We start from the raw sequence: 25,927 nt of genomic DNA on the forward strand, positions 1-25,927 counted from the left end.
AGAAGTTGCTTCTCGTCCTCGTATTGCTTCCGCATCTTCTTTCAAGACAAAAACATTCTACATTTGCATAATTCCTGCCTTTCTCAGTTGAACCAACTGCGTTTCTATAGTTGCAGTGTTCATTCCAAGTTGTACCTCTGTCCTAACATCCATAAATGCTAATATTCTCATCCTGGTGATATAATTACTATCAACATAAATGAATAAGCTTAGCATTATCATTACTAGAATAGTGACTCGTCGATGCCTATCTTTTGCTTTTTCTCACAAAACGTTATTGCAAACTGTCCTTTCCTCTCAAGCCAAACCATGGACCGTGACCTCAAAAAACCATTAAATGGTTACATTGCTCAATGAGTTCTAAGGGAATTCAAGGAAGGTTTTCCTAGTATCTACGCTGAAAGATGAAAATAAAATGCGCAACTTTCAGTTAGTTTTTGTCTAATGACCAAGGGAAAGAGCTTGAAACTTATCCAAGGAATAAAAACATAGTTTTAAAACCAGATTTATGGTAAGGCTCGGATCACGAGAGAGAAGATAGACCCCAATCTTTTTTTCTAAAGTATCAAAACATTTGACTAACTGGTACTGTACCACTCTTGCATGTTTTGCTCTTTGAATTTTGAGATTGATGACTGGTAATGAAGAGGGATTCTGAATCATTATCCTTTTGCAATTTGCAGATTAAGCTTCGCGGCCAAGCAACATTAATAGCCGCTTCCCATACTCCAGGCTTGGTAAATTCTAACATTATTTGGCACATTATCCGGGATTCTAGCTGCTAAGAAAGTTCCTGAGAATATCAAGCCTGAGAAAGTCTCAAATGGTGAAACAAAAGGGATCTCTCATTGAATTGGATTTCCCGATTATCCCAACGACTGAACTCTCAATTAATGCCGTGTCAATTTCTAAGGACTGAATTCTCCTCCGATCATTGATCTCAAAAGGACTACCACCTCTACGACCTCTTCGTAATACCTCCAGTTCCCGTTCGCTTTGATATTTCTAGCGACCTCTTGCAGTGCGATGTGGGCTACAGCTTGGGTCGCAGGCTTTGATCAGGCTAACGAATAATATACCATATTCTCCTGTTGCAAACTCACTTGTGGTTTTTGCATGCACGGTATATTTTCTCTTGTGGGGAAGAAATTTCATTGTAATTTTCTTCTTGCAATGTAGAATTATCTTCTTTTGTTTTTTCTTTTAATATAATAACCACTACGGCATTTCAACTTGTGAAATAAAAATCGACGCTCTGTTTTTTAAGCAACGCTGCATTTTTGTTTCCTTAATTATGGTTGTGAAAGTAAACATTGCCAATGAGGCAATGGCCGTACAATAGCAAATCTCATTTAGATTGCAAAGCTGGAGAGTAGTGTTGGGCAGAGAGGATGTGAAACAAAAAGACCACTACTTTCCCTATTTCTCACCCAAAAAACAAAAACAAAAAACAAAGAGGATTAAACGGACATCCACCCCTTATTCATAGCTATGACCATTTCCCCTCCCCTTTCTTTCCTCTCCCCACGTCCTTTAGCAGTTACAAAGCTAGAAGTGCTAGCTACAATAGAATACTACTTCGGCGTTGTTTTCTGTTCTTTTAAATTTGCTTTATTTACGGGATTTTGTTTCCCCAAAACTCTCTGAATCTTGAAAAAAAAAAAAACAGAGACTAACAACAAATCCACTCCTGCTGTGTTGATAATGAATGGTGGTCCAAACAAGATCCAGCTCATTCTCATTTGCCTTCTTTTTTAACATTTTAACTTTCTAACCACAACCATTTGTTATTTTAGAGAGTTCCCCTCTGTGTTGATGGTGCAATGAAATACCATTTTCCCTTCCATTTTGAAGCCTTATCCAGTCGTACACAATGCCATGTTTCTCTTGTTAATGCGATTTTGAGATTCTGCTGGTTGGTCTGCAATCCCTCCGATAAATATTTCCTCGAGTTTCTTCTGGCATGGCTTTGTCATTGATCTTTTGTTTTGTTTATGATCCCTTTGTTCCCTTTTTATTGTACATTGTGGATGCTTGCCATCCTATGTAACATAGATGTTGTCAATCCCACGTTGAGATGCATGTGATTAATCTAAGGAAATTCAACCAATAATTGAACTTGTATATGTTGTCACATATTCGTGCAAACCACACATAAATTTATAGGTAACCTAATCATTTGTTATAAGCTGCATATATGCCATGATGTTCACTGCACCGCAACCCTTTGGATCAAGTTTGAAATTAACATCAACTATTTACAATTCTTTGGTAGCTCGCAGAAAAACTCATGTTCTAGATGGTAACATTCAACCATTGTTCCAAGATTAGGGGCAGGGTTTTACTTTTTCATTGTTGTTGTCTTTGCTGCTGCTGCTGCTGATGTATATTTGAGGAATCTGTTTTAAAGCATCAGTCATTCTGGACCAGCTATTTCATTGTGAAACTAATGGATTTGCGTTTCTTTTCTTTTTGGGCAATCAGGATTTCCTGTCAAGGGGTGGTCTCGTGTTGCTCCATCAATGTCATCTAAGCTTGCCGAAGGCCCTGACTCATCTGAGGCATGTCTAAAATTCATTTTTTTATTTTTTATTTTTTTGTACTTTCAGACTGTGATTTAAAATTTGGCAGATCATGCAAATCTGTGTAACCTGTTGCATTCCTTTGTAATATAAACATCGTTCTGTGTACTTTTTGCAGATGAGTTGCATACCACCAGAAGAAGCAGAAAGTGAAACCAAAAAGGTGGAGGGGTTTAGCAAGAGTATCGATGCCAATATAATCTGTAACAATCCTCTGTACCAAGAACCCAAGAAAAAGGATCCAATAGGAAAATATAGTGCAAACTCAGGTTATGGTTCACCAAGGAAAACTGGATTTACCAAGATAACTGAAAATGTAAATTTTAATCGTCACTTGGATCCCAAAAAGATGGATCCATTAAGCAGGCCTGTGGGAAATGCTAGTGCTAATCAACGCGCCCTTCCAAGCCCCAGAACATCTCCAAATTCTCAACTTCCAACTACTTCAGCAGCAGCAGGAGCAACAAGAACAGCTGCATTGCCAGCAAACATGAAGGCAAATGAAGCAAAGACTTTTAGTTCCATTACCAACCATGCCAATTTGAGTGGCAGAAGCTCTACTCGTGCCAACAGTTTAGAGAGCTCCGGTGGTGCCAACAAGCCCCACACAGGGGGTGATGTCAGATGGGACGCCATTCAGTTGGCCACTGCCAGAGGTACAATCGGCCTTAGCAACTTTAGGCTTCTCAAGCGCCTTGGATATGGTGACATTGGTAGTGTCTATCTTGTTGAACTTAGAGGGACTAATGCCCATTTTGCTATGAAAGTAATGGATAAGGCTTCTCTTGCAAGTAGAAACAAGATATTAAGAGCGCAGACAGAGAGGGAGATTCTTGGACTTCTTGACCACCCATTCTTGCCCACTTTATATACTTATTTCGAAACTGACAAGTTTTACTGCATCGTCATGGAATTCTGCAGTGGAGGCAATCTTCATTCTCTTCGGCAGAAGCAGCCTAACAAGCATTTTACTGAGGAAGCAGCACGGTGAGTACTCAATTTGTGCTACGCTTTATCTATCAATCATCAATAACTTTTGATATTAGGCTTTGTGGTTACATTCTAACAAGAATTGTCTGAATATTAGCCTTTGGTCTGCCAGTCTGATGGTGTGTTAATTATATGCTGATATAGGATTCTGCCAATTTTGCAAATTGCAATAACGCAGGCTTAGGTTAGATCAGCAGTAGTTTGAAACCTTGCATCTTTTCCAGCATTGTTCACAACCTGTTCTCGCTTAATTTTATCTATTCACCACCATGCTGTTTCTTTGCCTTCATGTTGTATAATCGGACCTAGAAAGTTACATTTTACAAGGTAATTCAAGCATGTTAAAGGTTAATCAACGGTATGATTATGCCACCCTCGCCCCTTCTCCATTTAAAACGGATAGAAATTAAAACATTACCCTTGACCTTGAGGTTGGCTTTGATAGTGATTGGATATTTAAGATATCAATGTCACAGACAGTTCCTTCAGAAAATAAAAAATAAGAATACCATATACATGGTGGCTGTTCTCCTTTACTTTCAGCCAGTTTCATGAGATGTCAGTCGATCAATGGTGTCTGTGATCTTAGATTTGTTGGAAACAAAAGCTGAATCTATTCTTTCATGAATCAAATGACAAGTTTTTTATTATATTCTTTGCCTTTTTCCCATTAATGTATTTTCTGTTCTACACATAACACATGCCTTGGTTCTTCTGCAAATTATATGGATGTGATATATTCTATGTAATGTTTCTGTTGACAGATTTTATGCATCAGAGGTGTTGTTGGCACTTGAATATCTGCACATGTTAGGCATAGTATACAGAGATTTGAAGCCAGAAAATGTTCTAGTAAGAGATGAGGGGCATATCATGCTCTCAGACTTTGATTTATCGCTTCGTTGCTCGGTTAGTCCAACCCTTGTCAAGTCTTCATCTGTGCATGTAAGCAACAATGGCAGCGGCGGTGTAGGCATTTTGGAGGATGAATATGCAGTGCAGGGTTGTATCCAACCGTCAACATTTTTCCCACGCATATTGCCAGGTAAAAAGAGCCGAAAATCCAAATCAGACTATGGACTCTTTGTTGGAGGGTCAATGCCAGAATTAATGGCAGAGCCGACAAACGTTCGTTCGATGTCATTTGTTGGCACACACGAGTACTTAGCCCCAGAGATCATTCGCGGAGAAGGACATGGCAGTGCAGTGGACTGGTGGACTTTTGGCGTCTTCTTATATGAACTATTGCATGGAACAACACCCTTCAAAGGACAAGGAAATAGAGCTACATTATTCAATGTTGTTGGGCAGCCATTGAAATTCCCAGAAAATCCACAGGTCAGTATGGTGGCTCGTGATCTGATAAGAGGACTTCTAGTTAAAGAACCCCATAAAAGAATTGCATACAAAAGGGGAGCCACAGAGATAAAACAGCATCCATTTTTTGAAGGAATGAACTGGGCTCTGGTCAGAAGTGCCTTGCCTCCACACGTACCTGAACCTGTAGACTTCTCACAATATGCTAGCAAAGAAGCCCCCCCAGCTGACAAGAAAACGCCAGACATTGGAGGTGATAAAAAAGATGGCAGTTCTCCTGAAAACAAGGATGAATCTTATGTAGAGTTTGAATACTTTTAGGAATAATTCCATTATATTCTGGTTGATCCATAAATTGCCATCTTCGAGAGAAACTGAAACTGTACAAAGACAATATCTTGAGGGTGTGCCTAACAAGAACCAAGATTACATCTATTCTTTTCTGAGTGAAGAGAAATGAATGTGGTTGTTTTATCCAAGTTTACCCCTTTTTTTTTCTTTTTCTTTTTTGCCCTTTCCCTCTTCCTTGTATCATCTAGAGAGGGATTCCATTTTGTATGATTTTTTTTTCTTTTAATCTTATTAGATGCTTTCCCATGTCAATTTTAGGCTGAACCTGATATTATTTAGATGTTGTTCGGTATCATTTAAGTGTTTTTTTTTTAATAACTTTGTAAAATAGAAATAAGTTTTTGTAAATAACAAAAAGTGGATTTTTATTTTTATTTTTATTTTTTTTTATCTATAAGATATCATGTTACTAATATCGATTTATAAGCTAGTCCCTACAGCTTAGCAAAAATAATTGACCAGTCCTTATGGTTTCAGAAACTGTACATATTTAATCCCTTTATTTTTGAATTCATTTACAAGTTAGTCCTTTTCTCTCATTTCATTTTTTTTTTTGCAATTTTCATTTAAAGAAATAAGAAAGGGTGGGAAAAGAAGTAGACATGAAGGGAAGATTGATGAAAAAAGAAAATATTTTTTTGGAATTAAATGAAGTATGGTCAACACTAGACAAAGTACTATTTAACTATTTTTTATACTGTAAGGATTGATTATTTCATATTGATAAACTACAGGGACTATATTTATAATTAACCCATTGTAATTTAATTAGCTAATCATTTTATTGGCTATATATCACGAATAGTCCCTTCACTTTACACTTGATCAAATTAACCCATTTACCTCATCCAATTCTATTTCTAATCAAGCGCGAGATGAAAGTCATCATATATTATGACGTAATTGGATGAGATCTCTCAATTTGACTTAAGAGGGCTGATTCGATCCAATTTTTCTTCTTCTTTTTTTTTTTTTAAAAAAAATTGATTCAAAAGTAGAATAACCGCTTATACTCTGATGAATATCATTGCAATTCAAAACAAAACCAGGTTTGGTGACTGAAGATCCAAGTGGTTTTTATTTAAAAATATTAAAATAATATTTTTTTATTTTTTAAAAATTATTTTTAATATAACACATCAAATAATTTTAAAATATATATAAAAAATTAATTTTTTAAAAAATAATATTCAATTTCTTTTAGAATATATATATATATATATATATATATATATATATATATATATATATATATATATATATAAAGGAAAAGAAACCCCACAGGTAAACTAGTAGTTGTTGGGTTTTCTTTTTCTTCTTTCATATGATCGCAGTGATCACGCAGAAACAGCAAGTGAAAATGGCATTTGATAAAATTAAGGTCACCAATCCCATTGTCGAAATGGACGGTTTGTTCTCTTCTATTCTCTTCCTTTTTTTTCCTTTGCGTGGCATGATGTCATAACTATTCAAGCTCAGTGTCTCAGTTTCAAAACCTTGTAGTATTTTTTTTCGTTGCTTTTGATTGTGATTTTCTGTACCCACTCACTCACCTTTGATCACTTTGTGACTTGACCATGATTTTAAATTGGGTAGTTTAGCTTATGATTCTTCAAGCTTTGCTTTTGGAATTATGAGCAAGTGCTGGTAATATCCGTGTTCTCTTTATATATGCAGGTGATGAAATGACTAGAGTTATTTGGAAATCAATTAAGGACAAGGTTTTCTTTTCTTTTCCTTTATCCATCTTCTGGGAAAATAACACTATGATGCCATATTATGTGATTCTTCTTCTCGTGTTTGCAACTTGATTTTTGTGTTTCGCAGCTTATTTTCCCTTTTTTGGATTTGGATATCAAGTATTTTGACCTCGGCCTGCCCAATCGTGATGCTACAGATGATAGAGTTACCATAGAAAGTGCTGAGGCTACTCTCAAGTATGTGCTATTTGCTTTAGTTCTTTTGTTTTCATGAATTCCTCGTGCACAAGACCATGCTTTACCGATTTGCAATCTCCATCCTCTATGTTTTTGTTAATATTTTATCGTTTTTATACCTGTTGCCTATCTCGAATCAGAATTATGCTCAAGACTGTAACTTTTTCCGTTTTTTCTTACCTTTCATTGTAGATATAATGTAGCAATCAAGTGTGCAACAATAACTCCAGGTATACTAAGCTCTTATTGAGACCGTGGATGGATTTTTACCTGGTTATTGTCGTTGATCATTGGTAAACTTTAGTTACTTGCTTTATTGTCTGATAGATGAAGGCCGTGTTAAGGAGTTTAACTTGAAAAATATGTGGAAGAGTCCAAATGGGACGATTCGCAACATTTTAAATGGTGAATGAACTTGCCTTATTTATGTTTTACTTTCTCTTAATTGTCTGTGTTTCCGGGTGATTGCAACCGGGCTCAAGTTTTCTTCTATTTTGGCTACACTACAGGTACAGTTTTTAGAGAACCTATTATCTGCAAAAACATTCCAAGACTTGTTTCAGGTCTGCGATAACTTTTTGATATTATGTTTGATTCATTGTCTTTAAAAACAACACAGCAACAAAGGCTTTATTTTTTTCCAGGTTGGACCAAGCCAATCTGCATAGGAAGGCATGCATTTGGTGACCAGTACCGAGCGACTGATACAGTCATCCAAGGCCCTGGCAAACTGAAGCTGGTATTTGGTAAATTTCCCGTTTCCACTGATGGTCTTTCAAATTCACTGCTCTTTTGGGTTCTTGAAGATGCATTTAGCTTCACTTCTGTGGGAGATTGGGAGACCTGCAAAACTGCTGCAGAAATTCCAATTCTGCTTCTCTCATGTTTTACATATCTCACCATCTTAAGGTTATTATAATTTATGCAGTACCTGATGGACAAAGTGAAAAGAAAGAATTTGAGGTTTTCAAATTCGAAGGAGCTGGAGGTGTGGCTCTGTCCATGTATAACACTGATGAGGTTCTGATGATATTTTTTACCTTGTTTCTTCTTGTCCATTTGTTCTTCTTTTCTTCCCTTTTCTTTTGTTAGGTAGACAATCGATTAAGTTGCTAGAATCATTAACCACTGTTATTGTTCTATGTGATTTGGAAAACAGTCCATCCATGCTTTCGCTGAAGCTTCAATGAACACTGCTTACCTGAAGAAGTGGCCACTTTATCTTAGCACTAAAAATACCATTCTTAAAAAATATGATGGAAGGTAACTTGTTGGGATGGCTGATTTAGGTCATGGCACTTAAATTTGCTTCTTTTATGTGCAATAACGTGTTTGGTTTTCATCTCCTTGACTGACAATTTCCTTCTTTGACCTTTCTGAAGATTCAAGGACATATTCCAGGAAGTTTATGAAATGCAATGGAAATCCAAGTTTGAGGCTGCAGGAATTTGGTGAGTACTTTTATGCCAATTTAAGAAATGCAGATGGTGGTTAGTTTGGCCAATTTAAGAAGCTTGTCATTTACTCACAATACTGGATTGTAGGTATGAACATCGTCTCATTGATGATATGGTTGCTTATGCTCTCAAAAGTGAAGGAGGTTATGTATGGGCATGCAAGAATTATGATGGAGATGTGCAGAGTGATTTCTTGGCCCAAGGTTTGGATCACATAGTGCTGAGTACCCTAGCAACAGCTACCTATTATCTTTTGTTGCCTTTGTGGGTATTGAATTGTTCTGGAGTGACACTGAGGAATTAAGTGCTTTGTTGAATCTTCTTAAACTCTTTTTTTCACTCATATAGGATTTGGATCTCTTGGGTTGATGACTTCAGTATTGGTATATCTACTGTATTCATTTTTATCTTCATTCAAATTTCTTTTATCTGTTTCTTCTCTTTTTGTTGTTTTTATGCGACAATTTCTATTAAATTCCAGGTGTGCCCGGATGGAAAGACAATTGAAGCTGAAGCAGCCCATGGCACTGTTACCCGCCATTATCGGGTTCACCAGAAAGGAGGTGAAACCAGCACCAACAGCATAGCATCGATTTTTGCCTGGTCGAGAGGTCTTTCACACAGGTAATTTAATAGTGCTTAATCAGACAACTCAATGTCTATGCTGACTACATTGTTTGAATTTCTAAGTATGGGATTACCTACAGCCTTTGAAACACTGGATGAGAACTTGACCGTGATTCTATTATCAGGGCAAAGTTGGACGGCAATGTCAGACTCTCGGATTTTACTGCAAAACTAGAAGCATCCTGCATTGGAGCTGTTGAATCAGGGAAGATGACCAAGGATCTTGCACTTCTTATTCATGGGCCCAGGTAAAGAATCTATATCAATACTATTTATAAATGTCTCTAGAGGGTGTTAACATCTGTGAGTACCATGATATCCTTTGAATTTTTTTAATATAAACGAATTTTTTAACAGAGTTTGCATTCGGCCAAATTTTTTTCCTTTAAAAAAGTCAATTTTTTCTTAATAAGAAACTCTTGCAAATTAAGAATTTCAATCTACCTAAACTATCATCCCTTTAGAAAAAATTTATAAATGATGTAGATTTTTTTTTAGTTTATCTTTTGGGATTTCATTATGTGCTTTACTGGAAATATTTTATAAATGCAAAATGAAATATTGAACTATACTTCTCCTTTCAACAAGCAATGATGTAGAGTTGCATGCTTATAATATAGCATATGTGATTAATTATATAAATCAATAACAAAATTAAAATATACATAATAAATTTATTGGTTTTTGTTTAATTATGTTGCAAAAGGAGGTTAGAATTTCATGTAATCGCTTGCTAATAAAACAAAATACCTCAATTAAAAATTGATAAAAGAATATTTTATACATTGTTATTTTTTTGATAATTATATTAACGACAATTTCATTGTGATGATTAAGTTTATTTAATTTTTTTCATGTATAACATGGTTTTGATTGTTTGATATCAATGAACTTTTTTCAAGATGATATTCTATCTTAAAAAACAAAAAACAAAATCATTTTATCACTTGTGAGTCATCTGCTATGCACATGCAAAAAAAAAAAAAACCCTAATGAATTTTTTTTTTAAGTGATTTCATTAAAAAAAAAAACCCTATTGAGCTTTCGCCTAGTTAAAAGTTCTATACCTATCCAGGGTTAGTAGGGGTCGGTATCTGAATACAGAGGAGTTCATTGATGCTGTAGCTGAGGAGCTGAAGGCAAGACTGTTGGTCAGAGCAAAGTTGTAAAATTCTGGGTTCTAAATAATTTGGCAGAAGCTGGGTTCAGCTAGCATAGCATACGGACATGGTATATTTTTCAATGGTTTTTTCCTATCTTAATTCCCCATCGCCCTTGTACAAGGGAATAGGGTAACGTTAAGAAGTCTATCCTTGTGGGGAAGTTGAAGATGGAGGTGGGCAGCAAGTTGTTCTTGCAGATATGGATTAGAAGGGACTGTTGAAGACTGGACAGCCCAAGGAGAGGAATAAAATGGGATTATTATTATTATTATTAACTTAAGACATGTTTGAAATAAGCTAGCATGTAATATCTGAAGAGAACTGATGATTTACTGGTATTGTTCGTCGCGTGAACTGAAGTTTCTTAAATTTTGAAAACCATGGACGGCGGCGTCAATCCACATGGCATTTCTGTCTTGCTTTCATTTTTAGGTAAATCCACATGAAATTGATCTTCAAATTGTTGATGTTATTTAGAACTCGTTGGCCAACAAATCTTTTTACAGAACGTCCCACAATTTTTGATGCACCTGTTAACCATTGAAATCATTCGGATTGGATCGTGAAGGAACATTAAGTTCTGTGGTAAACTTGTTTGTTTTTTAATGTGTTTTAAAAATGTTTGATTTTTTTAAAATTAATATTTTTTTGATATTTTTAAATTATTTTGATGTGTTGGTAGCAAAAATAATTTTTAAAAAATAAAAAAAATATTATTTTAATATATTTCTGAGTAAAAATATTTTAAAAAGCAATTATAATTATATTTTATTTTTTATTTTTTATTGTTTTAAATTAAATTAGATTTTATGCAAAATGCGATTGATCATGTTAATTGATTTAAAACCTGTCCCGACTTGTGTAAAAAATTAATCGATCTCTAAATTGAATACCAACTCAACACTAATATGTTGAAAAAAAAAAGTTAAACTTATAAGATTTTTGAAGCAGGTTAATTAATTAAATTTATAAATATATCCATAAATTTTATAAAATTTAATAATATAATTTTTCTCGAAAACTAATTTTTTACTGTACGAGAAAGAAATCAATGGAAAAAAAGTTCATGTTCAATTTGTTTTCTTTTCTTATATTAAGATCTTCATTTGATTAATAGAATAACAACGTGCTTGAATTCAAAACTTGATCTGAAAATAGACGCTTTTACTTTTGCAGGGAGTGAGAAGAGAAGTTGGAAATCATGCGAAAGCACTAAACAAAGTGCTACTCAAGACTGAAGTTAACTCAATGGTTTCGATCAGAGATGATCTGATTGATTCTCAGCAAGCAACTGAGGAAAACCCTGGTCCCCTTTTATCCAAAGAGGGAAGGCCTTTTTCACCAAATTCAACGAATTCTCCTTTATAACTTGAAACAGCGAATAAAACAAGACAAACTGGTCAGATACTGGTATCTCCGAGCACAATAGCTGCTGAAGAAGCAACAGCAAAGGTCCCTGTAGTTCAGCTCCTTTGAAAGAATCAATTGGCCACACAGAGGTTGAAGTTATAGCTGGTGCTTTGTTAGGTTTCCTTGTAAGCATTGCAGTTTATACTAATTTGTGATACCGCATTCCTTATTTATTTTTCAATTCTTTACTGTAATCATACTTAGAAAATAGTCTATATTCACTAGGATCACAGTTAAATAAGATTGAGACTGGATTCAAGATATTGTCACAACACATGCCTCTGTGCAAGCTTGTGTTTGTTCCAATCAAAATCAAATTTGAAATTGCATTGCATCCCCATAATTCATCAAGCTATAATGTAAGCCCAGAAGGAGACAGTGAGTTCTACTGTTCTAGTCACATTTGCATACGCGATCCTTAATTTAGCAGGCTAAAATGAGAGGGGTTGCGTCAAAATGCAAGCCAACCTCTATTTTCAGAGCCTTCCACAAATTTCATTTGTGGCAAGGCAAGACCTTGATGATATGCTCTGGCCCCTCTCTTCTTGAGTTGAGTTTGATCTTAACATCAGCAGCCAGGCTGGTGGTGCCCGGTAATAATATTGCAGGCACCGAAAGTTGCATAACAGAGGGGCATACTTGATCATGCATGACACGTGGCTTCACTTTCTATAGATGTGTTTATGAGACAATCGGTTATGCCATCTTAGTGCATTATGAGGTCTTGACTCTTTAGAATCTTGGTGCCGCATTTTCTGTGTCGAAACCACCAAAAGATTTAGAAAGAAGAGCAAAAGAAAAGAAAGCCATGAGAAATGTCAGGGACACAGGGAGCACAGCCGCCGGGCAGTACAACGACAACAACACACGAGTCAGTGGCAGCAGAAGAGAACAAGACCAAGGCTAGGAGGATCAGGGGATGATCTAGATCGACAAGCTCCAGGACAAGGTCCCCGATGCCGCTGGGAGAGGAGGCCCTGTCATTGGCGCTGGCAAAGATGAAAACAAGAAAGACCTGGGAGTTACTGGCACCGGCGAATAGCTAGCCTAGCCTGGCCTCCATGCATGCCACTTTTTTTTTTTTTTTGTTAAAATCGAACTTCCTGTGGATTTAAAAAAAAATTAAAAAAATCGTAGCTTTGAGTTGCATGGTACTGAAGAAAAGAACCCCAAAAAAAGAAAGTAAAAATGTAAGGTGACCAGTAGCAAGAGATTGATACTAAAATGTTTATTTTTTTAATTGTTTTAGGTTTGAGTTATATGATTATTAATATTGTTAATATCATAGTTATTAAAAGTTTATATAATTGTTAATTTCATGAATTATAAAATTAGTTGAGAAATACAATCTTGAATAATCATAATAATAATAATAATAATAAATTATGTGCAGAGATAGCGTGTTTACTGGCGTTGGAAGTTTGAAGAGCATACTGAGAAACAATAGAACCAAAAGAGGAATCAGAAATCACATTTTAAGGCTCACGTCCTTTACATGCTAATATATAGCTAGCCTGGCCTGGCCTTCTTTCATGTTACTTCTTAGTATTTTTCCTCCACATTTTCTTACCTTATACAAAATATAATTTTATAATTTACAAGAAATAATTAATTAATCTTTGTAGTCTTTTAAAATTTATATCTAACGAATAAATTCATCGTTCTAATCAATTTTATTATAAATTTGCTGCCACACGTTTCCATATGTATGCATCCAATTTTGATCGTGTCCAGAATTGAAGTACATTGGATGATATGTTCATGTTATTTAATAAATTATAACTAAATATATCACCACACTTTTAAAATTCAAAGATGTGTTTATTAAATTTGAGATTAAGAGATTTGCTCTCTCTGTGATTTTAAGTTTGAATTTTATGGTTGCTAATATAATGACTATTAGAAGTTTACATAATCGTTAATTTCAGGGTCCATGAAATTAGTCGATGTACGTGCAAGTAGGTCCGCACACCTGCGTTAATAAAAAAAAATATGTTTAGTTGTGGAAAATCTTATAGTATCATGGAAAATAAAAAATAAAAAATAATCTATTAATTGAAAATAAAAATTATTTTTTTAAAATATATCAAAATAATTATTTTCTAATATAAAAAATAAGGAGATGTTTGACTAACCTAGATCATTCCTTTTTATCTTTTCAAATTTAGCCAAATATTAACCAATTCAATATAGATTCGGGAGGGGAGAAAACATTTGCCGTGATTGGATTCTTCTAAGGGATTGTTTGACTTGGAATTAAATCTTTTTTTTTATATATATTTTAAATTAATATTTTTAAATATTTTTAGATTATTTTAATATATTAATATTAAAAATAAAAAAATATTATTTTAATATATTTTTAAATAAAATATATTTTAAAATACAATTGCTATTACAATATCAAACGAGCTAGAAATACTTGAAAGGAACAATAATTACTTACTATTGAATATTTTTAGATTTATTATGTTAAAGTATGGATATTTTAAATTTTAAAATTAATTTCTTTTATCATTTATCATATTTTGAATATGAAGGGATACGTGTCAGCTATTTACTGGGACAATTTTGTGAACTAATATTCATGACATTACAAAAGAACCTTTAAAAAAAGAACATAGTACAGGGATTAATAGAGGGTAAAACGGTAAAACCCATTCGTTTTATTTTTCACTCAAAACAAATTTCACATGCGCCGCAATAAAAATGAAGCTCTCAGTGTCTCATTTTTTAAATCTTATAAAACAAATATGATTTTTCTATGGCAATATATAAAAAAATTGTTTCAGTTTCGAACTATCCTTATAGATCCTTTTAACGACACATTAGAAGTTCTCGTGGCTCATCGAAGGACATTTCAACTTAGTTAATTTTTATTTAAATGAAATTACAACAATTAATAAAATTTAAAGATTGAGAATCTACTATTTTGACTAGGAATTATCATTTTTTATATAAATTTATTTAAATATAAAATATTTCATTCAATTCAATAAATTTTCTTATTAATGGAGTTTTTAGAAATATGGTAGTGGTTATTTTTTTAAAATGTTTTTTGTTTTAAAATAAATTAAAATTAAATTTTTTTATTTTTTAAAAATAATTTTTAACATTAATATATTAAAATGGTATGAAAATATTAAAAAAATATTAATTTAAAATAAAAAATAAAATTTTTTAAATCTTTTTAAAATATTTTTAAAACACAAAAATAAATAGAACCAAAATATTATTAGAGGAAAACGTTCACTATACCATATAAACTGGTATTAAAAAATAGTAATTCAATTTTTCATAATTCGTTTTCTACGAAATACCAAAAGCCGCCATCCAAAACAACGGTATCCTGGCAACGGACGAGGAAACGTGGCAACCGATTGACCGCTCTAAAATTGATTAATTTGCAATACACGGCAAAATATCCCGCTGACAAAAATCACAAAATCGCAACAAATTGAAAACAATAAAAATTTAAAACCATCAGTTCATAAAACAAATGAGAAAAAAAAAGAAAAAAAACCCATCAGAAAACAAACAATGATAAAAGGAAAATTGTGCGTAACAACGCGATTTCGATAAATGGCCAAACAACTCTACGGCTACGGTGCCCCTGCAACAACATCGGCTTCCCGTTCCCGCACCGACTCCTATCTCACCGACTCAGTCTTGACCCGATACTTAGGCACCGGGTCGGACCCTTTGTCTTCGGATTCTTCGAAGTACTCGGCGAGCTCCTCCATGTATCTAACACAGAGCGATAGCGCACTCAGATACTCGGTCGACAGAGGCATTGCCTCAGCGGCAGCTGCTGCAACTTCTCCGCATTTGTCGTCTTGGCCACCACCACCTGGTGTTGATGCTCCTTCTGCTGTTGATTCGCTTGTTCCTGGCCTTAAACGCACTCCTGAAGGTTAGTTTTAGGGTTAGGGTTTCATTTTTTCCCTCCCTCCCTCCCTCCCTCTTTTCTGTGTGTTTTTGTTTAGTTATCTTACTATTATTCGTATGCCAAAAATAAGAATAGAATTTAAACTCAAATTTCCTTTTATCCCGTCTGCATGCTGTATGGATTTTGTTACTTTGTTAAGAATTTACTGTTTGGCTGTGCTTGCAATGCTAATAATGTGAACTACTTCATTTTTTAATCGTTAAGCGTAGGAAAAATGTGCAGAAATGTCATGCTAAGATTTTATTTGCTTATTTAGATGTGGTTTGTGTTATTTAAAATATAATTTGTGTTGCTTCTTGGCATTGGGAATGGCAAACAAGCTCGGCGTTTGCTTAATAAATCTACATTGGGTGATGATTGTGAAAATCTTCAGGTGTGCATTCATGATGATCTAGTTAAATTATAATTCCCAACCACTTTATGAAAGAATTCTAAGGAATTGCTTTAATGTGAGGCGTTCATATACGAGAAGCATGATTTTGGAAGTTGCTTTAAACTTCAGTAGATGTATTTATATGGTCCTGCTGGATTGGGAAATGCACAAGCAGAGTTATATTATCATCGTGAGATGTTGTTTCTGGTGTGATCTCTGTTTGCTTTACTGCTGTTCAAAAAGCAGGCTTTCACCATATAACTGACTCCGTGCTTAGCCTAATAGGGGGGGCATGCACATTCCATGGGTGGATGTATTATCATCTACTTTTCAAACCATAGTAGATGTATTATTACAGTCCTGCTAGATTGGGAAAAACAAAAGCACAGAGGTATATTATCATTGTGAGATGTTGTTTTTGGCGTGATATCTATTTGCTTTACTGCTTTTCAAAAAGCAGGCTATCGCTATATAATAACTCTGTCAATGTGTGACTTGGCTTGAAACACGCCTTTTTTTCTACTTTACATAAGACATTGAGGTCCAGTCATAAGTTACATTAGAATTAAAGAAGAGATTAATTTAATCTATCTGCTGTTTATAAATATTGGCAGATGCTTCACATTATCTAACACATGTGCAATGGTCTCAATAGCTTTACCTGTAAATATAAAAATGGCACTATAATTGCTGAATATTTATAATAGATTTGACATGCAAATCCTAGATGTATACAAAAATTTTGCAAGATAGAAACTTTACAATATTTTATCTGCATCTTGTTCGTTATGAAGGTGCTATAGTATCTATTCTCGGTATGAGTTTTTCTAAAGTATATTCTTAGTCCCAAAATTAAAGTTTTAAGCATACTTATATGGTAACTATTTTTTTCTCTGTCTTTTGTATATACTTGAACTACTATTATAGTGCTCTATCATCCGACTCTTTTGGGTGCCCATAGCACAATTGGGCAAAGTGAGGATTGGTATTCTACCAACGCTTTAGTCAAGCGTGCTAGATTCGAGACCACAAGCCATCTTCCTATATATCCACAGAGGCCAGGGGAGAAGGATTGTGCCTACTATATGCTCACTCGAACCTGTAAATTTGGAGATACCTGCAAATTTGACCATCCAGTTTGGGTTCCCGAGGGTGGAATCCCAGATTGGAAAGAGGTGACCATTTATTGCTATCTTAATGCATGCTATATGATTATGTTATAAGGTTATTTATATAAATATCATTATCTAATATAGTGCGAGCATAAAGGATTTATCAATGTTTAAATTTATAAGGTGAATGTTGTAAGTTACTTGAACATGTCGACATATTCCTTACAAAACTATTCTACTTCTTACTTTTAGTTTGTTCCGTGGTTTAGAAAAATTCTAATCTTTATAATAGTTTTATAATTGTCATATGCTTATGATAGATATAATTGATTATTTGCTCCTTAATTGTTTTGAATGAACATGGTTATGATATTTTCCCTTTAAAATTTACTATTGAATGACTCCTCGGTCTTTGGGGAGTCAATTATATTTCTTTATGAAGACCTCTATTTACAATACTGTTCCTGTGAGTTTTCTATATTTAGATGTTTGTAATTTGGTATACTGTTTATAGACTTCTCCTATTCTAACAAGAAATTCTTCTATTGTCCAGAAAGGGTTCTTAGTTCTCTCATTTATCACATAACCTTTTCCTGAACCACACCATTTTCTTTTTGAGATTTTCTGTTTTGTATCAAGGATGTTCCTGAACCACATGACGCTTATTGGATGATTGACTTGAAGCCTCTGTTATCTGCCTGAATTGGATACTTGCATAAGAATCTTTAACACTACGGAGTTTTTGTTGGAAACTTAGTAGTTACTTTATAATTATTTTTGCATCTGTAGTTCATTTGCAAGCTAGATATTAACCAATTTAGTTACATAGAATGTTTATAGTATATGTCTCACCACAGAGTTTATATATCCCTATTTTAAACTTTATGTTTTTGCATTTTGCACTGCCAAAAGCCTCTGTCCATGTTGAACATGATATGTGGATTTTTGTTCACAAAGTCTTGATTTTGAGTGTTAATTTCAATTGACTTATAACTGACATCTATTGAAAGCCTTTTGCTACTTGATTGATTAATTCCAAACCTTTTTTGCTAGGAGATCAATGTAGATTATATAACAGATGATGCTCATGTGTACCATGTGAAATATAGTTTGCATCGTTGAGGCAGGCAACACTAAAAGAAATCCAACTAGAAATATCAATATTTCTAATACATCTACTCAGGAATTAAAGTGTAGTTAACTGTGAGGGACTCTGATATTTTCCTGAATGTATGTAGGAGGAGGCAGTATATTTGGTATATGGCATCTGAATCTATCACATTTGTTCAAGCAAGTGTTGTTTCTCATGTTCTACCATTTTGATGCTTATTTATTTATTTTCCTTTTTATCCACTCAAAAATGATTGTAACATATAAGAAGGTATGGATAGTATCAATGTTTTCTTTCTTTCTTTCTTTCCTTCTTTCTTTCTAGGTTCCCCCTATTGCTACAAGTGAAACTTTTCCTGATAGACCAGGAGTGCCTGATTGTCCTGTAAGTATTGTTACCAACAGTTGCTCTCTTGCAATTTTCACTAAATTAATTTTAGCACTCAAAGTGCTTTTAATATATTGGTTAATTACCATTGCAGTACTTTCTAAAAACTCAAAGGTGCAAGTATGGTTTGAACTGCAAGTTTAATCATCCAAAAGAAAAGATGTCTTTGGTATGTGCTATTGTTGTAAAATTCTACAAAATCTTAATTTGGATTACTCCTATAATTAGATGCTTTGATGTGGTTTCAGGGTGTTTCAGAAAACAACAGTGTTTCTGCCTTGCCAGAGAGACCTTCTGAGCCCCCATGTGCAGTAAGAAGCCAATAACTTTTTTTTTTTTTATCTGGAAGCTCTGTCTTGTTAATTTGGTCATCTGTCATCCTGAATATTATGGTCCTGAACAGTTCTATATGAAGACTGGGATTTGCAAATTTGGTGCAACCTGCAAATTTCATCACCCAAAAGATATCCAAATATCCTTGGCAGGACAAGGGAATGATAATGGTGTGCAAACTAATTCTGTAGTTGATAATGGGGGAATAACTGGAGATGTCAATGTGATTAAGGCCCTTGTGTCGGTTACCCCAGCCCTACTTCATAACTCCAAAGGACTTCCGATGAGACCGGTAATGTTGTTTTAGTTCTTGGTGAAGGTTAGATGATGTGATTAATGAGGTATTTGGTGATTCCTTTTCATTTCGATCATTAATCCGTATTGTGCTGTTTTGGCAGGGTGAAGTGGATTGTCCCTTCTATCTGAAAACTGGCAGGTAAGCATGTGCCTATTTATGCATAACTTCTATAATAGTTTGGGAGGAAATGGTCAAACACTTTACTTAATTTTTCTTTTCCATTCAGTTGTAAGTACGGTGCCACTTGCCGCTATAATCATCCTGAGAGGACAGGTATGCAATTGCTCCTGTGTTTTTACTTTAAAATTGAGATACTTAATTTCAGTATTTGAGACCTTCTCTTCTGCACTTGAGCTTCATAATTTCATTTCTGCTATTCTTTCGCAGCAATCAATCCACCTGCTGCTGCAATCGGGCATCCAATCATAGCTCCTTCCATGGCAAATCTGAACCTCGGAGTTTTCAGTCCAGCTGCCTCTATATATCAAACTATTGACCCCAGATTGTCGACGGTAAATACAAAATCATTTGCATATTCACTTCTCAGTTGCATCTGTTTCATCAAAGGATGTATATCAGACAATTTGTGTTCGACTGTGTGACAATGTCTGTGCGTGTAGCCAACGACCATGGGTGGGGATGAAAAAAGGCTTTAAAGGTGATTTCAGTTGAATTTATTGATTATGGTTGCAGTTTAAAGAGTGCTCTCTATCATATTTCATGGTGGTTTAGTGAGAAATGAAGCCTTATGCGGGGAAAAAGGTGCTTGAACTTTGAATATAGCTGTTTTAGGTTGAATTTATGAAAGAAGCTTTCTGTTTGTGCTTTTGATTCACAGTTTAATTATAGTTGTTTTTTATTCCTTAAAAAAAAGTTCTTTTTACCTGACTATAGTTTTGCTGTTGGTGTATTCGATTCTGTTCAAATTCTTAACCTTCTATGTGATTTATTTTTCACTGACTCATCAGCTGGGAATTATTAGTGTCAGATTTCTAACATTATTTTTTGCCACATTGTTTATTTTGAGGTTTATTTATCTACCTTACAGACACAATTCACAATAGCTTTTCCTGGTTTGTGGAGATTTAACTTTTACTAATGTTACACTCTGTTCTTCTGAGATTTCTCTTGGCATCCTTGTGGTTACAGAAATCATGGTCATCTTGGTTTGGTATTGATACCTTTTATTTGTTTGCCTAGTGCAGCTGGGAGTGGGACCGACTGTCTATCCTCAACGACCTGGACAGGCAGAATGTGATGTGAGCATCTATTTTACCTCATCCTTTATTCTATAATATATGTTGTTCTTTACTTCTTTTATAGAGTTCTAATTTATCTATTGATTGTTTTTTTTTTTAAAAATATGACCAGCATTACATAAAGCAACTTTTTTTACATTTTCTTCATAATACATTCCTTCAATTTATGGTGGGGCAGCTTGTTTCTTGGTTCAATGCATCCTTGATATGCAGGCACGTTGAGTGTGTTACATTTCCCATTTTCAGTTTTACATGAAGACTGGTGAGTGTAAGTTTGGGGAAACTTGCAAGTTTCATCACCCAATTGATCGTTCTGCACCTACAGCAAAGCAAACTGAACTACAGACTGTTAAGCTCACTCTTGCAGGGTTGCCGAGGAGAGAGGTATGGATTGGTGCTAGAAATTAAGCATGATGTATATATATGTTGTTTCCACATAAAGGAGTCTATTTCCATGAGATGCAGTTGGTTGTCTTCCTTTCTTTGAATTGTGAGGCTTATCCTATAAATTTGAACATTGTTTGCTCATTTTAAGGTTCTGAGTTATGATTTACTACATGTGAAGCACAGTAAGGTGGGTTTAAGCAGTCTCCTCACTTTTGTTGAAGAAAACATATGCCTTTGGGTAATTCTATTTTGCTGTTCTTTTTCCTGGTAACTTTGGTTGTGTATAATATGACTTGTGAGAGTAAGTTGCATTAAATGATTCGAAGAAATGGGGTTCTGTTTTCCACATTGTTATTACTCACAGCTTGGCCTGTCACCAATTTCACTTCAATTGGAAAACTTTGAGAAATGTCCTTGTCTTTGGTTAATTTGCTTATTTAATCCATAAGCAGTTAACGGTTATGTGCATGGATGCAAGTGCTTCAAGTACAGTGCATTTAAACACTACTCCCATCCCATAATATTTAATATGTTTCTCTTGCAATCAAAGATCCTTGAAACAAGCCCCATTGGGCTTCACCATCTTTTTGGTCAATTATTAAGGCCAAGGGCTGATTGGTTACCACTTGACTCGCCAAGGTGTTTCTTGTAATGTATACGATTGGTGGTATTTATCTTGGTGAAACCTTTGACAGGGTGCGGTTCACTGTCCATACTATATGAAGACTGGCACTTGCAAGTATGGTGCAGCATGCAAATTTGACCACCCGCCTCCTGGAGAGGTCATGGTGTTTCCGAATCTCAAGGAACTCTTGATGCAGAAGCAATAGGAGCTAAGGCGGGAACTGCCCAAGCACAGTAGAAGTGAAGTCCTGGTCATGGATGGCAGGGAAGAAGATCCTTTTGCTGGTTTTTTTGGCCTTTGATCTACTGATTTTGTTCTTTGTATCAAACTAAGCAGAATACGTTGAGGAAAATGAATGTAATTTAAGTGTTCACTAATGAAGTAAAGGCAAGCTTTTCTTGTTGTATTTCAATTGTGTTTTGCAAGTCTTTGTATTTTAGAGTGGTTAGATGATCATAATTTTGAAGTTCATGGGGAATTATTCGGAGTTTGTTTTTTCTGGAAAATCAGCAACGTTGTTCGAGGTTCTTTTTGTGGTTGGATGAAAGAAAAGCCAGAAACTGGGTAGAAACCACTTGACCTCCGTGTTTGTAAATACGTCTTGGCGGATGCCCCCACTATCTGGATATTGGTGGGTTTTTTTTCTGGATAATCGCTGTGAAAAACTTTGGTTCATGCCAGTGATGACTATGAAAATTGAGATGAATATAACGATAAATTGTCTGATTTTTTTTTTGCTTCCTTATCTACCCCCTATCAGTTCCGATACAGGTGGGGTTTTTCTATGGTTATCACTCGTACGGATATATAAATTTTCATCAACCTAGGAGCAAAAGAGTTCGTTCTCATTTGGGATCAAATTCTAAGGTGCAAAGAAAGTCTATTCTGAATGCGTCAGCGTTGTGTCAATTTGATGGAGAAATAATTTAATGCCAGTCTCTAATAAGCCGACTCCGAACCAGTTTTTAACGAAGGGGTTTAACTTCGGGACTAAAAAGCTTATTTGAGAATATCGATTGAATTGACAGTGAATCAAGGAGGAATTCATGTTGATTTGAGCATTTTAACAGAAAGAAGAAGAAGAAGAATATGTTAATGTAGAAAGGGTAAAGAATACGGGAGCTGACTGCTCAGATTTGAGGAAAAGGAAGGGGTGGGGGTGACGATTTATTGAACAAAAAAATCGTATTGTTGAGATATTAATGGTCGAAAGAGAAAAATAAAAGCAACCCAGAATTTGCAGATAATCAAAGGAAGATTAATGCGGGTTGCTTTTACATGGAGCAGGGTCGAAGTTTTTACAAAATTCAACCTGGATCAGCGGATTGTTGATCATCTAAGCTCGGTCACGGGGACAGCTTTCCTTTTCATCGAAACTTTTCAGTGCTGCTGACTGTAATATCATGTATGATAATATCTATCCATCGCTGTTTGTTGTTCTCCTTGTGTGGCGGAACAGCTATTAGTGTTTTTCTTGGAAGGGTAATTTTCTTGGCCTTCTTACCCATAATTTGTGTGACACAGGAAAAAGAGATGGCCATTTGAACCAAAAGTGTTTCACTTTTGTTTCAGGAATTGGTGGCCCTAAATTTCTTGCAAGAGAAAACAGAATCAGATTTTCGCGCATGGAAAATGCTAACTCCATTGCCTTCCATGGTGGTGAAGAAAATGAAACTCAACTTCTGCTGCAGCGGTTCAAAAGTGCTTTAGAAAGATTTAGCTGTGAGGATACATTTTGATTGTCGATTTTTTACTTGTTTCCTCGGACCAAATAATGATCGCCCTTGAAGCACTTGACTAAATCCAACCTGTTGTGCTCTTGAAGCACTTGACTTTACACAATCCATAGTGTAGTGCTGTCCCTTGGAATTTGATGATACCCAAGGAACTGAAGAAGTAGAGTGTTAACCATACTTGCTTATAAAGCGTGAAGAAATAACTCAAATGAGGATTCTGTAATATAATAACATAAACGGTGTGCTGATGAACTTTAATTCTGAAGCCCTGAAATGTGAAGAACAAAATATATATGACATACAGTTTTGCCACGAGCTCAGTTTTAAGCTTTATGGGTCTTACAACCAGTTGAATTGGCGCTGCCTAAAGAGGTCACAGTTTAGTTTTAGGTTGAAAGTGATCAACCATTTCCGGACTGGGAGAGTGGCTGATTCAAGGTTCTTAATTACTTCCGAGAATCTCTGATTGATTTTGGGGAAGGGAAGTTGGGCACAGATTTTGGAGCATCTCCGGGAAGCTCCAACTCCAATTGTCTCGTAAAATTCTCCAACCTGATGATGCAAGTTTGTTGCTTTTATGAAATACTAAGACTTTTGTTCCCTAACAAAATATGATGGAGATAAGTATTTCATATTATCAACCCTAACTACTTTGAGATTTTTAGTGGTTGGTTCTTGCCACTGAGCAGCATTCTTTACCTGTATATCTAACAGGCTCAGTGCCATTCTTGATGCGAAATTCAAGCTCTGGAAACAGTGGTGGAAAGCCTAGTAAGCCCACAACAGATGATTTTAATACGGGTTTTAGAGGATGTCTAGGTATTCTGGACCCACCATATGATATGAGTGGTCCGGTGTTCTTTCCCTCGGTGAGCAGCGGCGCCCTACTCTTGCACGTCTGTTGCTTTCAAAACCAAAACTGGTTCTAATGGATGAATCTACCAGTGCTTTGGATGTAGCCAATGAGGAATTTTTGGATATAGATTCATCTTATTCTCTCTATTAGTCATGCTGTTGCAACCAATGTGCTAAATCTGCAAATGTCTTGCACTCTATTTGAGTAACAAATCACACCTTGTGGCACGAAAAGCCACTGGGCACCTCCAAATTAGAGCTTCCTACCATTGTAATTGCACTGAGCAAAGACTCCACTGGCTAGACACATATTCAGATTTTATACACGATACATGTAACTCTGGACAGAAATGGACCATGTGGTGAGTGGAAAGGATCGGAAGAAGCAAATACACAAGTTGCCAATGGCATTCAATTGTCCAACCGTGAGATCCAGCACCCACTTGGTTCTCATAATTATTGGTTGTTATTTTGCGTTTGCTAAGACCAGTGATCATCAGAGATGCTTCCTAATTATTCAGGCATATTGTTTGATTAACAATGGAATTCCTTGTGTTTCGGTTCTGAATAACTCAACGGTCGTGGTGTATTTTTGCAGGCACATCTGTACAGCACATTGAAGCAGAAGGCTTAACATATATTAGCATTGGCCATGTTCGAACTCTCTATGACCACCATAACAGGAACTTACAAATAACTACAGTGATCCCAGCAGCAACGAGCGCAATTGTCATATTCAGTCCATCAATCGTGATTCCGAGTAAAATGTTTTGAATCGTTAGTCAGTATTAATACGTTGTAGCTGTCATAGAATCAAATAACATGGTTTAGCTGCGCGTTTTCATAAAGTTACCTTTGTCTCCAAATAGGAGAGGATAGTGATAGAGACATTGTACACATCTTGTTCAGAAATACATGAAAGGGAAATACTAATCCACACATCAGATTCATCCAATTTCTGCAGAGTGTTGCTCTGTCTTTCCAGTTATCCTACTTTTTCTTAAGATTTTAGTTTAGATTTTACTTTCTTTTCCGACCTCTGTTTCGCTGTGATTTCTTAAAAGATAACTCCACTAAATCCCCGCCTCCGTTTGCTTCTCTAACGCATGAAAGCATTAGCCCAAAACTTTAAGTGTTTCTCGAAAAGAACCGATGCCATTGCTTTATTGAACCAAAATTTGAAGCTTAGAAGTTACTGGTTCATCAGCAGCAGTACTCTTCAAGTTCACTGCACTAGGTGGTGGCAAGGAGATGGTGACTTTTCATCTCCTTGTACTGGTGTTTAGAGATCTTGGTTCTGTTAAAGGTGGCCTAACTCGAGTTTTTTTTTTAAAAAAGGTGGCCTAACTCGAGTAAGTGGCTACTTATGTCGACATACACGCACTTGGAAATTTAATCTTGCAGACCTAGAACATGTTTTAATGCTTGTTATATAAACTTCTAGTGTTAATTGATGAAGATTGGCAATGTTTTGCTTGATGTTGGCATTCCATGTATAGGTTTCAGAGATCCAAACGTAGACGAAGCTTGCCTTTTCAATGTCAGTGGCTTCCTTGTGATAAGATTTAGTAGTTTGGTTTGTTTTTATGGATTAAATTTTAGCAGTTGTCTCGTTAAGTTTCTGGGTCAAGACAATACCTCATGCATGTTCAGTTATTTCCTAATATT

The 25,927-nt window shown here is 35.3% G+C and overlaps 4 protein-coding genes across 7 annotated transcripts; all 4 read left to right on the top strand.

Annotated features, from left to right (window-relative positions):
- Nucleotides 1–2,700: 2,700 nt before the first annotated feature.
- Nucleotides 2,701–5,616, top strand: LOC133705311 (serine/threonine-protein kinase RHS3-like). Its single transcript, XM_062130452.1, has 2 exons — nt 2,701–3,569; nt 4,337–5,616. The coding sequence occupies exons 1-2, from the start codon at nt 2,701–2,703 to the stop codon at nt 5,208–5,210; spliced, it is 1,743 nt and encodes a 580-aa protein (XP_061986436.1). The 3' UTR covers nt 5,211–5,616.
- Nucleotides 5,617–6,505: 889 nt separating this feature from the next.
- On the top strand, nt 6,506–10,832 carry LOC133704305 (isocitrate dehydrogenase [NADP]-like). 2 transcript variants are annotated; one of them, XM_062129100.1, is made up of 15 exons: nt 6,506–6,649; nt 6,918–6,961; nt 7,068–7,177; nt 7,370–7,407; nt 7,505–7,582; nt 7,687–7,740; nt 7,822–7,923; nt 8,106–8,197; nt 8,337–8,440; nt 8,560–8,628; nt 8,722–8,837; nt 8,983–9,017; nt 9,116–9,258; nt 9,387–9,509; nt 10,337–10,832. In XM_062129100.1, the coding sequence occupies exons 1-15, from the start codon at nt 6,565–6,567 to the stop codon at nt 10,428–10,430; spliced, it is 1,287 nt and encodes a 428-aa protein (XP_061985084.1). In that variant the 5' UTR covers nt 6,506–6,564; the 3' UTR covers nt 10,431–10,832. The 2 variants fall into 2 exon arrangements, with proteins under 2 accessions (XP_061985084.1, XP_061985085.1); XM_062129101.1 differs by lacking the exon at nt 6,506–6,649 and adding an exon at nt 6,674–6,739.
- A 1,708-nt stretch (nt 10,833–12,540) lies between these two features.
- Nucleotides 12,541–13,046, top strand: LOC133704315 (uncharacterized). The gene is given in 2 exon segments (XM_062129113.1): nt 12,541–12,737; nt 12,740–13,046. Coding segments are annotated over 2 exon segments (225 nt in total). The 5' UTR covers nt 12,541–12,649; the 3' UTR covers nt 12,877–13,046.
- Nucleotides 13,047–15,304: 2,258 nt separating this feature from the next.
- On the top strand, nt 15,305–22,158 carry LOC133705173 (zinc finger CCCH domain-containing protein 37-like). 3 transcript variants are annotated; one of them, XM_062130301.1, is made up of 12 exons: nt 15,305–15,747; nt 17,084–17,331; nt 18,704–18,763; nt 18,861–18,935; nt 19,015–19,077; nt 19,170–19,391; nt 19,498–19,535; nt 19,624–19,670; nt 19,785–19,909; nt 20,603–20,656; nt 20,903–21,040; nt 21,739–22,158. In XM_062130301.1, exons 1-12 carry the CDS (start codon nt 15,417–15,419, stop codon nt 21,871–21,873), a joined length of 1,536 nt encoding a protein of 511 aa, XP_061986285.1. In that variant the 5' UTR covers nt 15,305–15,416; the 3' UTR covers nt 21,874–22,158. The 3 variants fall into 3 exon arrangements, with proteins under 3 accessions (XP_061986285.1, XP_061986286.1, XP_061986287.1); XM_062130302.1 differs by lacking the exon at nt 21,739–22,158 and having other exon boundaries at nt 20,598–20,656; nt 20,903–21,043; XM_062130303.1 differs by lacking the exons at nt 20,903–21,040; nt 21,739–22,158 and adding an exon at nt 20,018–20,055.
- The last annotated feature ends 3,769 nt before the right edge of the window (nt 22,159–25,927 follow it).

This window comes from Populus nigra, chromosome 10, assembly GCF_951802175.1.
Source record: "Populus nigra chromosome 10, ddPopNigr1.1, whole genome shotgun sequence".
Classification (NCBI taxonomy): Eukaryota; Viridiplantae; Streptophyta; class Magnoliopsida; order Malpighiales; family Salicaceae; genus Populus; species Populus nigra.